This window comes from Rhamphochromis longiceps, linkage group LG22, assembly GCF_057381845.1.
Source record: "Rhamphochromis longiceps isolate RC_006_pf linkage group LG22, R_longiceps_female_GT1.1, whole genome shotgun sequence".
Lineage (NCBI taxonomy): Eukaryota > Metazoa > Chordata > Actinopteri > Cichliformes > Cichlidae > Rhamphochromis > Rhamphochromis longiceps.
This window is the reverse complement of record NC_140577.1, coordinates 35,146,225-35,161,690: the sequence shown is the minus strand read 5'-3', so window position 1 is coordinate 35,161,690 and position 15,466 is coordinate 35,146,225. Positions and strand designations below refer to the sequence as shown.

The 15,466-nt window shown below is 42.8% G+C and overlaps 1 protein-coding gene across 5 annotated transcripts; it reads left to right on the top strand.

Annotated features, from left to right (window-relative positions):
* Positions 1-2,461: 2,461 nt before the first annotated feature.
* anln (anillin, actin binding protein) lies at positions 2,462-12,808 on the top strand. 5 transcript variants are annotated; one of them, XM_085395946.1, is made up of 23 exons: positions 2,462-2,619; positions 4,031-4,181; positions 4,266-4,688; positions 5,383-5,705; positions 5,839-6,136; positions 6,362-6,528; positions 6,624-6,713; positions 6,802-6,910; positions 7,198-7,484; positions 7,564-7,697; positions 7,783-7,924; positions 8,010-8,145; positions 8,397-8,570; positions 8,736-8,862; positions 9,017-9,065; positions 9,186-9,239; positions 9,354-9,386; positions 9,486-9,504; positions 10,108-10,220; positions 10,546-10,632; positions 10,730-10,837; positions 11,021-11,193; positions 11,279-12,808. In XM_085395946.1, exons 1-23 carry the CDS (start codon positions 2,602-2,604, stop codon positions 11,397-11,399), a joined length of 3,336 nt encoding a protein of 1,111 aa, XP_085252072.1. In that variant the 5' UTR covers positions 2,462-2,601; the 3' UTR covers positions 11,400-12,808. The 5 variants fall into 5 exon arrangements, with proteins under 5 accessions (XP_085252072.1, XP_085252075.1, XP_085252073.1 ...); XM_085395949.1 differs by having other exon boundaries at positions 5,836-6,136; positions 6,802-6,871; positions 7,267-7,484; positions 11,279-12,807; XM_085395947.1 differs by having other exon boundaries at positions 5,836-6,136; positions 6,802-6,871; positions 11,279-12,807.
* The last annotated feature ends 2,658 nt before the right edge of the window (positions 12,809-15,466 follow it).

Here is a 15,466-nt window from a genome sequence, read left to right as displayed (position 1 = left end):
GGTATCGTGTTTCTTCATCTTCCAGACGCTGTCACTACAAAAAAATGTCAAACTCACTAAACTTAATAAAGAATTCCCAAATCATAAATGTGTTCCTTTTAATCTAGCTTTTAAAATAAACCCTGGAATGCAACCTCTGGTCCCCATCACAGGGACCAGTAGTGACCTGTAATGGAAATGGGTGTGACGTTTAAACCCATCATAACTCCATGTCATATATCCTCCTCTATGTCTATTTTAACATTTATTTCTTTAATTTTTATATCTCAATATCATTACATATTTTCTTGTTTAAAAAAAAAACCAGAAACACAAGTTGACTGAATCCAAAGTGTTGAACCTCATAACATTGTTAAATAATCAAGATTAAACTATCTGTCCAAAATAATAGAGATCATTGAGTAAGATCCTACATCTCCAGAGTTTCATGACTTTTGGTGTTCTTTAGATCAGTCACTGCAGACACAGCCCAGACAAACTGGAAGCTTCATGTTGCTTCACCTCACCGCCCGAATCAGGGTCTAATGCTGCATTTTGTTTTTCACATTTACAGTCTGTCAAACTTTTTCAAAAACTAAAACTAAAAAATGAGGGAAAGTGGAGGCAGGAGAAGCAGGTCCGAGTGTCAGGTGAACTGAACTTCAGGTAAGAAGTGATGACCTGCAGTCTGTCTGGGTCAGATATAAAACAAGTTTAGGTGGAGATTATTTTCGTTGTGCTGACTTTTTACCGTCAGTTTCAATAACTCGTACTGCGTACTAGCAAGCATGATGGAGTTTCTATACAGCTGGGTGGTGCTGTGATGTTACTGACTGTGAACTTTATTTTATTCATAGGGTTAGTTAGTAAAGTTGCCAACCGTCCTGTAAAAACGGAATCGTCTCGCATTCAGAGAAAATATTACACGTTTGGTATTGAGCTGAAAAGAAACAGTTTCATTCAGCTAGAATGGAAAAAGACACAAAGCTGGATTTATTCTTTGTCTTTGCTGCACAGCTGCCTCTTCTTCTCTCATCCTCCCCCCTCTCTCTCCTGTTGCTGCTTCAATCATGAAACTGATCAATGATCAGCTGATCATCTCTCTTGTTTGTTTATCTCCCACTTTGTGCCGAAAGAGGAAACCAGTGGATGTCACGCTAAACAACAGCAGCACGTTTAAGCTTGATCAGCTGTTGTTAGAATTTATTTATTATTAATTTCTAATATCAGCTGATGTTTGCTGGAGCCACAGCTGTAAAGCTGCTGGTCATGATGTCGGTTTGAATATGTGGTGAGAGGGAAACATGAAGATGAAACCAGGAGACGTCCTTACTGAATCATCAGAGCTGTGATGGAGAAACAGGTTTACCTTTTAGGTGACATGAATGAGTTGAAGTTATGAACTGTTTCTGAGAGACAAATAACACCAGGATCCTTTTCTAAGTAGCTGACAGCTGGTAACTGTGCAGGGGCGGGGCACAAAGAAATACTTTTCTTTCTGATTCTCATTTAAAATTTCTCGCTTTTATTAAATAATTATCTGAATCTTACAACCAAAGTTTTTATCTGATGTAAAATGTATAGAAATCATACATATACCAACAAGACTGTACATCACTGTCACAGCAGCGTTTGTTTTCATTCAAAGGCTTTATGGCTTTTCCTATAAATACCTGGTGGGCCGGTCTCTAGTCAAAATGCCCATTTATGTCCCAGTCCAGCCCTGGCCGCAGCCAAAGCACTGAGCGGGCTCCGTCCATGAATGTGCTGCAGCGGTTTTGAATCCAACAACGAAGCTGTGCTGCTGGTGATACATGATACAAGAATGCATGACTCTGTAGTGCCGACTTCCAATGTACCGGGTTGGCATGAATTATGTTTTTGTTTTTTCCTCTTGCGAAAACTTAGACAGGATTGTAATTCCTGCCAAAAAAGCAATTTCCGACATTTTCCGAAATTTTGATTGGCGACATTTAAACGATCGTAAATTACAAATGTTTAAAGCCAGAAACAATATTTTTGTCACAGGTAGAAACTGCAATCAGGTTTTTTTTGCAAAGCAACTTTTATGTTATTAATGAATGTATATATTTACATTCAACTCATTGACATGAAAAGATTTATTTTCCAAAAGAGATCGGACCAAGAGGGCAGCAAAAATTGCAAAGACATAAAACAAAAATTAACATAACAATAATTTCAGAATATTTTAAGTGGTCAAAAAGGCTGAATCAAATATAATGTAGAACACAGTATGTAAAATAACGCCGAGTCGTAAAGATACCCGCAAAACAGGCCATTTCTTTATTTTATATGTAACACCTTCGTAAACCCTGCTGACTGCAGATTATTTTGTAATCTGAGCAAACATAAAAAACACACCGAAACACCGGAAGTCATTCTTTGGCACAACACCGGTCACGACCCCTCTCGGTGATTTTGATTGGCTCTAAGTGGTCCGTTGAAGATGTGGAGTCTGCGCAGTAGTCACAGCGCCGAAATTCAAATTTGAACAGAAGCTGTTTGGTACAAAGAGAGAAGCTGGAGTCGCGCAGTTCTCTGTACACGCAGTTGTAGTAGTTTTACTTCAAACTGCAGTCGAGTTGTTAGAAAGTAACCAGAATGGATCCGTTTACTGAGGTGAGTCACAGAAAAACTTTACTAATCAGCCAACAACGGAAGAAGCTGCGTTAAAGTGACTGGATAGTGCACAGCTAACGTAGAAACCAAATGTTATAATGGTAGTGCTCAGAGAGCACGGGGCATTAGCTTGTTTGTTATTAGCTTTAGACGTTGACGTTTTTAACACGGCTGAAGAAAACATGTCACGTGTTTCTTTGGTCAAAACGACTACATGAGCCACAAAAGTATCTCATTTTAATGTCAGTATGTATGTGGCTGGAACAAGTTAACAAGTATTTCGCTCCTGAATGATCGTTATATTTAAGCGCTCCTTAACCTTCTAGCGTCCACATATGTGGACATCACATTTTGGGTTATTTAGACCAAAATACTCAATTTTGCGCTACAAGGGCCTGATGTCCACTTACGAGGACATTATATGCTACTGTTCTATCAAAACTTTAAACGAATATCCTCATGTGACTCTCATTTTTCTTAAAAACAAAAATAAGGTTAAAAAAAACCTGGTAATTCTTTGTTTTTACATTCATCGGGCCCCAATGTGACCAAATATCAAAGTGAAATTAAAAATGCTGCCGTGGAAGAGTTCGGGTCTTAGGAGGTCAAACAACGCCCCAGTCGTTAAACTCGCTGAGTGTCCGTAGCTGCGTCCAGCAGTCGGACCTGTTGGGCGTCAGTTTCTTTCTTTTCTGTTATTTTCACTCATGTCGGTGCTGCCAGCTAACTAACCGACATGAATCAGGTCTGATGTCATTAGAGTTTAAACCGCAGGCGTACAGGAGCGTGCGTCATTCTTCAGCAATGCTTTTCGTCAGCGCCTGCAGAGCTGATGTAGGGTGTCGTACGTGTCGGGACTTGCACAGCAGAATAGAATTAGGCCTTTAGTGCAATTGTTCATGGACAACGAGGTTATGGGTGCATTCCCGTTAAATATGCAGCAATTAAAATATGAATAGTAAGACAGCAGAATGAAACAAACAGGAGAAATGTAAGCGCAGTGTTAGAAACACGAGGGAAAGCAAACACGTTCTTATTATCTTTGGTTACTTCGTGTTTCTTTGGATGCGTTCACATGTTTCAGGAGTTATCAGCTCTGACAGCTAAAACTAAGAAACATTAGAATCTGACAGTGAGGGAAATATTTGTAACAGTAGTCAAAGAGAACAGTTAGAGCCCAAAGCTATAGGAGACTATTAAACCGTTTATATGAGGTGTAAACACTTGTAAATGATCTTTGATGCAGAAACTGTATCTGTGAGCGGCATCATCCCTTTAGATGCAGCAGCGTTGCCATAAATCCCTCTGTGCACCTGGCTTTAGTTTGTAATTTAGCTTGACTCCGTTTCACTAAAGCAGTTGAACACTACAGAGGTGATGTTTTATTAACAACCCAACTCTACCAAACTAGAAACTGTTGGAGCGAACTCGAGCTCGCAGAGAGAACCTCCAGAAGAAACTCGCAGAAAGAACCAATGCAGCGAACAGACAGGTGGTGAAAAGGCCTCGAGAGCCACTGACTGACACAAACATTGTGATCAGCGAGTCTCTTATTGATAAAGGTATGAGCCCCTTTAGTGTTTTGGCACTTTAACCTCTGAGCTGCAGCTGTCTTGTGTTTGCTTAAATCTCTTTATTGTTTTCAGTGCCCCAGACGTCCACAAAGCCATCTCCCTCGAAGCGCAAGTGCTCTGGAGAAAATGTCCAACCTGCAGCTGATGAAGAGAACCAGGAGCCGGTGATGCCACAAGCTCCTCTTCTCTCAGATCCTCCCACAGACAAAAAGCCCCCGGTGGGTCCAGCCAGCATCCGGCCTTTCTCCTCCTCGGAGAAGACTTCAGGAAAGCCTGTTCTGCAGTCTCAGGCAGTGCAGCTGAAAGCGGAACGCCCAGAACCCGACAAGGTGGCTGTCTGCACTGCTCTTGTTCCTCCAAGCAGAACAGAAGCACAGATAGGAGCCGCCAATCCAGCTCCTCAGAGTAACACAGAGGATCCAGCTTCATCTGCTGCTGGCATGAAATCACGCTTAAAAAACCTGGCAGAGCAGAGGAAGTGCTGGAACACTGACGGTAACAGTTTCCTGCTGTTTAATTTACATAGAATGAGTTTAAATTTACAGGAAGTTATTAACAAGACTTCAGGAGGGGGGGGGGGGGGACAAAATGATCAGAAATAAATAAAAATTAGTCTGAGACAAAAGATCTCCATCCTGAGATAACAGCTGAGGGAATCTACATGAAATCGGCTCAACCAAGAAATGTGTGTGAATTTCTGTCTATGTAGAAAGTCCCAGATGTGGGATTTTTGATCATTTCTCACAGTTGCTGTAGTTTCAGAAACAGATCGTGCTGAGTGTCAGACTGATGGTACAGTGAGTCGGTCTTATGGCAGGTTTTAGTGACTGTGTGTAATCTAGTTTTAAAAATGCGATAATGGCAGTAATATCGTATCATAGGTCAGGTATTGTGTTGTCTGGTGATTCCCACTTCTACAAGCAGACAACAGGAGGTTGAAATGCTTTCTGATGCTGTCTATTTTAAAGAAATCTCTCTTATATGTAATGTAGAACTATATAACACACTGTTGGCTCTCTTGTACGTGATTCTTTTGGTTACAGTTACAGTTTATGACACCAAGAAGCATTCAGAAAAACAGATGTTCCATCTTCGTCCTCAGATGAGCTCTAATCCTGAAATTCCAGATAACGTCTGTTTTTTACGTGTGAATAAACGTGTAAAAGTGAAATAGTTTCTCCCTTTTCAGATTCTTGTGATGTACCTTCAGACTGTATTCCTGTATCCACGATAAAGAGACCGTTTGATGCCCAACCAGCTGCCAGTCCCTCTGTCTCCTCAGAAATTTCCCTTGGGAGGAGAGGCAGACTGGCCAACCTGGCTGCAACCATTGGTTCCTGGGAGGATGATCTCAGCCATGCTAAAACCCCCAAAGAGAAAGCAAAGGAGACGCTCGCTGCTTCGTCTAGTCCCAGATTTACAGTCAGAGGTGCTGCGGCTTCCAGCACTAAACCCAGCGTTTCGGTGACCAGTTCAACCGTGAGGAGCAAGTGCACGGGCATCTCCAAGCAGGTATTCATTTTTTATCTTGTGCATAATCGCTTCACTATTCAAATTTTAGCTTTTCCTGCAAGGTTTCCTGGGTCACTAGAAATATATCTCCTGTATAAATAAACTGGCTTTCCATCTGTTTATTTTTCAGCAGGCTGCGTTTTCTCCAAGCCTTCAAAAAGCCGACTTGGTATCCAGTCCTCAGAAGTGCTCCAACCAGGGCGCGACAGTGTCCTCTATTCATCAGAAGACCTCGGTTGAGGAACCGGCCCTCTTATCTAGTCAGCAGAAGGCCAGCTCCTCCATGTCAGCGCTTCAAAGTCCCCAAAAACATCAGGCCCTGTCCAAAGGCCCAAATGTCTCCTGCAGTCCCCAGAAGCTGGAGCTTTGCGCCAAGCCCAGCTCATCTGACCTTCCAGCCTCGAGGGAAAAGGTTACTACAGGAGCTTTTGGTGAGTTGGACTGGAAAGCTGGTTATGATGAAAATTGCTCAGTGGCAGTGTCTGCATGTTTTGATATGGCCAGTTTCTTAGCACATCAGCCGGTTCTATTCACTTGTGTACCAGGGGCACCTTCCTACATTGTCATTTAATTGTCTGCTCAAATCAGTGTTGACACAGACCCATTAGTTGATTCTATCCTCCACAAGTTAGAGTGATTTTTACCATCTCAAATAGGAGTGAAATCTTTGCGGGAGCGCATCAACCAGAGCTCACCTGCTCGAGTCGGAGTACAGACCAGCGCTGCCTCTGTGAGTCCAAACACCAGGTCGGTACAGGAGAGACTCAGAGCTGCCCAGGCTACAAACACAACAACCGCTGACATCACTATGAGGCAGAAACTGGTAGGTTGATGTCATTCTTGGTGCTGCAGTTATGTTTTTCGCCCTTATCCGAATAGCAGAATGGCACATTCTAATATCAAGCCTGCTCGTTTCAGGAGCGTGAGAGTGAGCTGGCTCAAATTTGCAGTCGCTTCCAGCAGAGGAGCAAAATGTGGAAGGACAAAGAAGGAGGAGCGGACACTAAGGTTGGACAGGAAGCATCAGGCACACACAGAGTAAATAAAGTCTCCCAGCATTCACCCCAGTGGATTTTTCAAATGATGTACTTTTCAGGAAGAGGTCGTAAAGCCTGTTGAGAGAGAAGTGATCTCATCTGAGCCGCCGGATGAATTCCCTGCACCATGTAAGAAATCTGACGCACGCGGCGAGTGCGCTCCTTCAGGTATTGCATGACAGTCCCGAACAGAGCCCGAGTACTCGGACTACTGGTAAAGTGAAGCTATCAGTTATCTGGTGTCGGGCAGATTATAATATGGCATATTGTTTTTAGTCACAGTGCAATGACTGCTGTGTGTTTTGTCACCATCGGTGGTTCTGTTGGACCCTCAGCAGTGATTCAGTTTAACTTCAGATTTTGAGTTTAGGATGTTGGTACAGCTCTACACAACAAAACAAACCATACTTCCTGATGACAATCTCAAGACTTGTAACATGGGTTTAAATAAACAGCAGGTCGTCAGCTGAGCTCCCCTCCAGTGTTGACCTCCAGCCCCCTGAAAGTGGCTGTTCACACTACAGATAAGTTGACTGAAGAGACCCCAGAGGAGAAAAGAGAAGAAAACGTGGATCAGTCTGTCAATTCTACCGTCATCAACGAGCTGTTTGGAGATCTAGAACAGAGTGAAGATCCCAGCGGTGATGAGGAAGATGCTTTAAACATCTCCTCGATGTCCCTCCTCACTCCACTGGCAGAGACTGTGGCCGCTGTGGTAAACAGTCCAGAAAAAAGAATGATGGTAAGCACCGACGAGTCCTCGTCCATGGAAATGCAGCGGTAATTGTTCAGTGATAATATTTTCTTCATGACTTGTGCAGACATCCACTCCAGCCAACTCTTTCATTATGAAGAGCACAACTCCCGACGATGTCGCCATAGCCAAAAGCTTCCAGACCTCCTCAGATGGAGATGGTGCAAGTGTCTCAAGTGAGGACCACAAGCTTCCCTACAGGTAAGTGTTTCCTCCGTGCAGTGCTGAGATGCTTCAGAGCCGTCTGTTTTCACCGTCTCACTGAATGTTTGTTGCTGTGTGCAAGTATCGATGCATACAGGTCAACCAGGGTGAAGAACACCGAGAGGCCCAGTGTGAAGCAGGTTATTGTGAGAAAAGAAGACGTTTCTAAGAGAGCCGAGGAGCCCCGAGCATCCAGCCTGTTCAGTGTCAAACAGAAGATAAAGGTTTACATTAAACTTGTTCCATATAGGATTTCAACTGGTAATAAACTACAGTCTGATCTTACACACAAATCTACCTTTTGTGTAGATTCTGACAAATGAAATCAACCTGCAGCAGACGGTTATCTATCAAGCCAGCCAGGCACTCAACTGCTGCACAGATGAAGAACACGGGAAAGGCTCGCAGGTGGAGGCTGAGGCAGAGAGGCTGCTGCTGGTGGCAAGTAAGCACATCTCTAATGTTTCCTTAGTCAGCTCAAGGTTGTTCACATAGCACGATCACAGAGTCTTGAGTAAAGGAACACAAATAAAAATACACATAGTGCTAATATTTAGTTTCCTGTATAAAATGTGAAAGCATTGCAGAGACCTACCCTGTGTCGATGTTAGAGTTCCACATGTCGGTGTTTAGAAGATTAACGAGGGACATGGTTTGGCCCAAAGATATGACTTTGTTTACGTTTGATGGCCTCAGGCGAAAAGAGAGAAGCACTGAAGGTGGAGCTGGACCAGCTGAAAGGAAATCCAGGAGGAAGGAAAGAGGGGCCTGCAGCCCCGCAGCCAATGGCCTCCAAAGGCTGCATCACCCTGCAGGAGCTACGCCTGCCTCTCAAGGCAGACTTTGTCTGTTCCACTGCCAATAAACCAGGTACACGATCCATAACTCTACAGTTCTCCATGTTCTCCATTAGACCACATCTCAAATGAGTGCTTTTATTAAACTGTTATTTGTCAGTTTTAAGAATCTTCAGTCAGAGTGAAATCCCACAATTTCACACTAATGTTGTCATGCTGTTTGTTTCCATTATTTCAGAGTCTACCAAACATTCATTTTTCATCATGATCAGGGCGGGAGCAGAGAACATTGTGGCCACGCCTTTAGCCACGACACACCGTGGCCTGAGTGGCGACACCCTCACCTTCCCCACCAAGTTCACTATGTGAGTCAGAAGCAGTTAGTGGAGGCACTGTTGGCCTTCAGTCACACCGCTGTGGTCACTCATCGTTTCAGCACGTCGCCTCTGTTGTTAAACACTATTAACTAAACATAATCAATTTATTTACTGATTGCTGAGGAGAATCTTTGACTTTCAGATCTGACGTTGACAGTGGCTTTGACATCAGTGTAGAAGTATACTGTCTGGTACGTGTCCTCGTTCTGCAAGTACTAACGCTGTATTTCTGTGACACCGTCTGTTCATAGTCTTCTGTAAGTTTCTGTTTTGCAGTGTTACTGATGGTGCACAGTGCTGTTCCCTTTCAGGTGCAGAAACGGGAAATCTGCAGTGACAAGAAGAAGAAAACCAACAAGTCGAAGGTAATTCCTGTTTTATTTTACGTTTGTTGTTTGCTGTTGGGATATGCTTTTAGAGTGTGTGGCTGTTCTCACTTTACTCTTTAAAACAAATGTAATATTTCTTCATCTTCCTAGGCTATCACTCCAAAGAAGTTCCTTGCCATCACTGTAAGTATTTAAAAAAAAAAAAACTAAAACTTTAAAGGAAAAATGAGAAAAAAAGCTCCTTTTTTTCCACATGTTAATTAATTTATTCTTCTCCTGCAGAAGACGACACAGACACCAGGTATGTGACACTAAGGTTTATACAAACTGTGCTGTGAAGACTATTATGTAACAAAGTGTAAAAGATACAGAGTGATGGTCTCAATATAAGCTTCAAGGAGAAATGAGCTTTATTAGGTCAAATAAACGTACTGGATGAATCAGTGATCTGTTGTTCTCACACTGTGGATTCTGTTCATTTGGGCCGTTTTAAACAGGAGAAACATTTCAATACTCTTCCAGGTGACGTCTTTAGTCACAGTGTGACAGCTTTTGTGTGGAAAGTTGTATCTGAGCAAAACCAAATACAGATGTTTAGCTATAATGCATGTCTGAAAAAAACAAATGAGCCAGATGGAGCCAGAGTGGGTACACATCACCAGTGTTTTCAAGTCAATATATTTCTAAAGATTCTTTTGACATGAAATTCTCACTAGATGTCAGTAATGAGGCACCTTTTTATAGGAACCAGCTGAGACGCATTTGCACCCAGTAGCAGGGTTTCTAATTACTGACAGATGTCTGGGGGTGTGTCCATGCCTTTTTGCACCTTCCTTTTTTCATGTGTTCAGTACTTTCCCCCTGTGTCACTTGTCATTATTAAGCATAATGTATGTTGTTGCAGTTGTGGCCAGTCCTGGAGGCCCCAATGCGGTTCGCACCAGTAACTTTGCTCTGATTGGAGCATACAAGCTCACCCTGGCTTCAATTGGGAAGACCCAGTTTCCTTTGGAGAAGGTATGAAAGCCCCGAGTTCATAGTCCATGTATATCTGTCTCCATTCACACTGTTACATCCATGGCAGTAACATCCTCATGCATCTGTAAACTCAGTAATTATGTCAGCCTATGTATGTAACCATGACACACACACACAGTGTTTCCATGTCCATATTCACCTGTAGACTGCACCACTGTTTTTCTCCCACATGTACTGAAATCGAATGATTGTCATTTCTTATTTTCCCAGTAAAATATAAAGAAATGTGCAGTGGCTCATGACTTTTGCATAGTGCTGTATGAAGTGTTAGCCTTCCATTCAGTCTGCCTGCTCTGGGTCATAGGTGCCATTCCTGTGCCCTTTGGAGGGCCACATCTACCTTAAGATGCACTGTGAAGTGGGCTCAAAGGTGGAGGAAAGGGGCTTCCTGGTGAGTATGGCTCATGAGGCTGATGCTGGCCTTAATGTGCTGCTGCTACAACTATTCTTGAAGTCTAATCATCTGTCTTTGTTTTTTCTTACCACAGACGATGTTTGAAGATGTTAGTGGGTTTGGAGCTTGGCACAGACGATGGTGCGTCCTGTCAGGATACTGCATCTCCTACTGGACTTACCCAGACGACGAAAAGAGAAAGGTAACAATGCTGCGAGCCAGCAAGCAAGTTTGTCTGTTACTCTACATTCACGTGCTGACTAATATGTGACTGCTCTAAACCTGCAGTAACAACTGAAAAACATTAAATAGACGGTGCCAAAGTTTAAAGCTTTAAGAATAAAATGTAAGCAAAGACTGAACAGGGTTGTTCTACATCTCGTAGAATCCCATTGGTCGCATCAATCTGTCCAACTGCACAAGTAAGGCAGTGGAGCCAGCCAGCAGAGAGTTCTGTGCCCGACCCAACACGTTTGAGCTCATCACCATCAGACCACGGAGAGACGATGACAGAGAAACGCTTGTCAGCCAGTGCCAGAACACCACGTGTGTCACTAGGTACGTTTCCACCATATGGACAGGTACTTACTCCTGAAGAGTGGCTTGATGACAGTCAACATACTCTGCTTGTTTTCCTGTGCAGAAATTGGCTGAGTGCTGACACCAAGGAGGAGAGAAATCTGTGGATGAAGAAGCTGAACCAGATTCTGGTGGACCTGCGGATGTGGCAGCCAGATGCCTGTAACAGACCGCTGCCCAACTAATCCCTTTGTATTCTTTGGACTGCTGATGATGCATGGCTTACTAAGTGCAATATACTATCATACCAGTTGGATATTTGAGTAGGATCATTGATCACAGGAGGTGAAATAAACATCCGACACATGCTAGAACAGGTTTTTCTGCATTGACGTGGGTGTTGGGTTTTTATATATCTGATGCATAAGCCTGGTTTGATGTGCTTTGGCTGATGTTGCCACGTTTTTACGTTAATGCTAATATTTAATATGCACATGCTGCATGGCTTTAAAACTTTTGGTTTCAGTGTTGAAATTTGAATGTGCGTGGTGTTCAAATTCCTCTGTCTCTAAATATATACGTGTGTGTGTGTGCGCGCGAGTGAGTGTGTATATGTGTCCATGCTTTATAACCCCCTCCCCCAAAAAAGTATTATGTTCAATGGAGATAACTGGGGAGCCGATCTGTTACATATCCTGCTCTGAAGCCTGAGTCTGCATAACCAGCATGCTGGCCCATGTCCCAGCTGCCTGTCTTAACCTACTGTGCATGTCTGTGGAAGAGAGAACCAGGCAGGCACAGGTAGAACATGTCAGCTCCACAAAGAGCTCCAGACATCAGTGTGATGCAGCAGTGTTTAACCACTGTGCTTCCATGTTTCAGTTTTCTTATTTTTAATTAAAATGTAAAGCTTCTGTCAGATATAACACATGGCTCATCTACACAAAGAAATTGAGAGGGGGGGGGGGGGGTTTAATTTAGGTGACAGTTTTGACCCCTCAGCTGTAAAAGGCTGATGAGAGCTTGTCACCCTGGCAGGTGGGCAGGCAGCATGGACATGCATATGAACACAGTGACGTAGGAGTTTATACGATCGGTATAACTAGTGTAGTTTGAATCGCAGCGACGTGGAGGGGGGAGGTTGAGGTCACTTCACTTGTGACAGTAACTTGATGATTTTAAAATTGATGCCACCCGTGTATCTACCAGGAAGCTGGGGGCAGCATCAGCAGCCACCTTTTTCAAATGTCATTTTATATACATGTTAATGAGTCTCAGGTGTAACAGCAAACTACAGAGTGCACGTTTACCTCTTAGGTACCTGTTAGACAATGCAGAGTAAATAAAATAGTCTAGTGACCTGCAAATAAATAACATTTTCAATAAAAGCACTTTTTTAAAAGCAAATGTTGATAAATGCAACCTGAAAATGGTCTCCATGCATCATTATCTCTAGTTATCTCTTGTTCCATCCTTTTACACTGATTTGGTAAACGTGGCTGTTTAACAATGTACGCTACAAGCTTTATTAAAAAAAGAATGGACGGGCTGTTTTACATGTTGCTGTGTAATTATATTGAATGAAAACGGTGCTTTTTTACCTTTTTGCAATTTGGTGCATTAAAAAGAGTATTTGCCCTTTTCTGATTTCTTGGGGTTTTCCACAGTTGTCATGCTTGTTTCAGATTATCAAACTAAGTTTAATAGAAAAATAACTCCAGTAAATACAAAATGCAGATTTAAATGATGATTTCCTTTATTGGAGAATAAAAGCGCCAAACCTTACTGGATAAAGTCAGTTCCTAAACTGAATCACTGGTTGGGCCTTCTCAGCAGCAAGAAGTGCAATCATGTGTTTGTGATAAACGGCAAAGAGGTTACACAGCGATGATGCAGGAAACAAGTGACCTCACTGAGATAAACAGTTCTGTCGTGAAAAATAAAGTTTCCACAGGACTCTGCAACCACATAAATACCGAAGTACATCTTTAATGGCTTACATGAGATTTCAGAGTAACAGCCATGTGTTGCTAACAAAATGCACTTGATTACCTGATCATCAGCAAGTGTGACCTTTAAAGACAGCTTTGGCAGTTGGCTGGTCTAGATCGTGCACCTCTCTGCTTTTGTAACCTGACACATTAAGACAGCTGCTGCAGCTGGAACGTCATTAAATCTACCATCGTAGATTTAATGATGTTCCAGCTCAGGAGCCCCGGGCGGTCAAATACCTTACAATGCGTCCTGAGGTATTTAAACAGGAGCAGTATGTGCTCCTTTGTGCAAGGAGGAACAGGATGAGCACTGCCAGAGCCCCACTGACCACCAACAGGGCCTCTGACCAATCAAAGAAACATTCATCAGGCTAAATTTGAGCAGTCCATATAAAATGTGTTCATGCTGAACAATATTAGTTTTCTTAGCCTTTTCCATAGATGCTTATTATGGAAAAGGCTAAGTAGAAAAGCATCAATATAAATACCACCCAGAAATAGAAGTAGCTCACATTTAGTTTCTATTTTAGCACGATAGACTATTTTAGCATGACCCAACCCTCGCCCCCTACCGCTGCTGCACTGGCACGGCCTGTGGTGCTTATTGTGCTTAGGTTATGTTCTATGTGCAACAGTTACTAAATACATCCATCCAGTCGCTTCTGCTTGTCCTTTGCTGGAGCCTATCCCAGCTCTCAGATTTAGTTACTAAATCGCTCAAAACTACATTTTTAAGTGTTTTATTAAACATGTCTTTAAAGGCTAGAAATTTTTAATCAAGCTTTGCCTTTATTTGCTAATATGGGACAATATGGATTTCTAGTCCGTTGCTCACTGCAGAACTCTGGCTTCACTAAAGGCTTTGAGGGCGTTATTAGCTTTAAGGCATGCAGCTGAGTTATATCTGGGAGTAAAACTTCCTCTGATATGTCACTTTGTCCTTCAGAGAACCCACAGCATTATATGCACTATATACTATTACCTAAATAATCGTGATGTCTCGTCATGTAAATAGTGCAGATATTAATTGACACAATAAGCAATCAAACTGCTGGCCTAACAAAAGATGCAGATATTCCTTTATAATAATCAACATAGACTATTCTCCCATTCACCACCCACATGTGTCTGTCTTCCTCCGCTCGGCGACACACCTGCTGGGAATCAAACTCTGGTACTTGGTGATTCTGTTCTCAGACATTCAAGCTACAGACACCAGCAGCCACAGTCAACTGTCTTCCAGGAGCCAGAGCAGGCGACACCGAGGGAAATTTATGACCCTGTGGACAATATCCTGCCTTGTGGGTCAGCGGTTGAGGACAGGGGGAGTCAAACCTCTTATTTAATGGGACATATCTCTGTGTGACTTCAAGTGGGCTAGACTAGTGAAACAGTTACTGGCACTGAATAGCCAGTGTAGCACGCCATTCCTGTACAGTGCCAGGAACCTACTCTCTGTGGCAGTAAAGAAGGCTAAGTCTCACGTGTTAGTGGTGAGCCGTGTAGTTAGAATGATGGAGCACATTTTCTAAATAGTGTGATGTTGGAATATATGGTTGAAGTAGCTCCAAAAGCAGGAAGGCAACACTGTGAAGTTGAACTGAAAACAGTTTTGCCCCCTTTATACTGTCTAGAAAAAACATTTCCTCTGCCTGAGCTGCACTATAAAGCTGTAAGTACGAAGTGTGTCAGCCACAGAGCGAAATGAATCTGCCCCAATTGCTTCACTGTTGCTGAGCTGAGCTGGCTGGAGGCAGCGTGGTGGCACATGAAAAATGGGACAAGTCAGTTTTGTGTGTCACAAAAGTGGCTCTTTTTAAAATCTGGTTAAATCACCATAGTAAGTAATGCTGAACATACAACTTGGGATACAGTAAGTTAAATTCAGAGTTCTGGTTCAAAGCTAGCTGGAAGCATCACATTTTCTCACCGATCCTTTGATTTCGTGAGTATCTACTCGGCGATGGGAAGTTGAATCTCTGATTCAGTTGCATCAGTGTGATGTTGATCTTGGTTGCAGATCACCGGACCAGCTCTTTATTCTATATTCGAGTGTGGTGACAGTTTGACCCTCCAGTCTACATCTGTTTTGTGGACTTGGACTTGGACATTTGATCATGTCCCTAAGACGGGGTCCTTCAAGAATTTGGGGTGTCTGACCTGTTGCAACATTGGGAGAGATTGTTCTGGATCACCGGTAATAAGTCGAACTTGTCTGTTGATTGATTCTAAGAATAGAATAAGGTATTTTTTACTGGTGTAATTTAATTTAATTTTCAGTTGTTACAGACGGGACAGACATGGCTGGGGGATAGGAA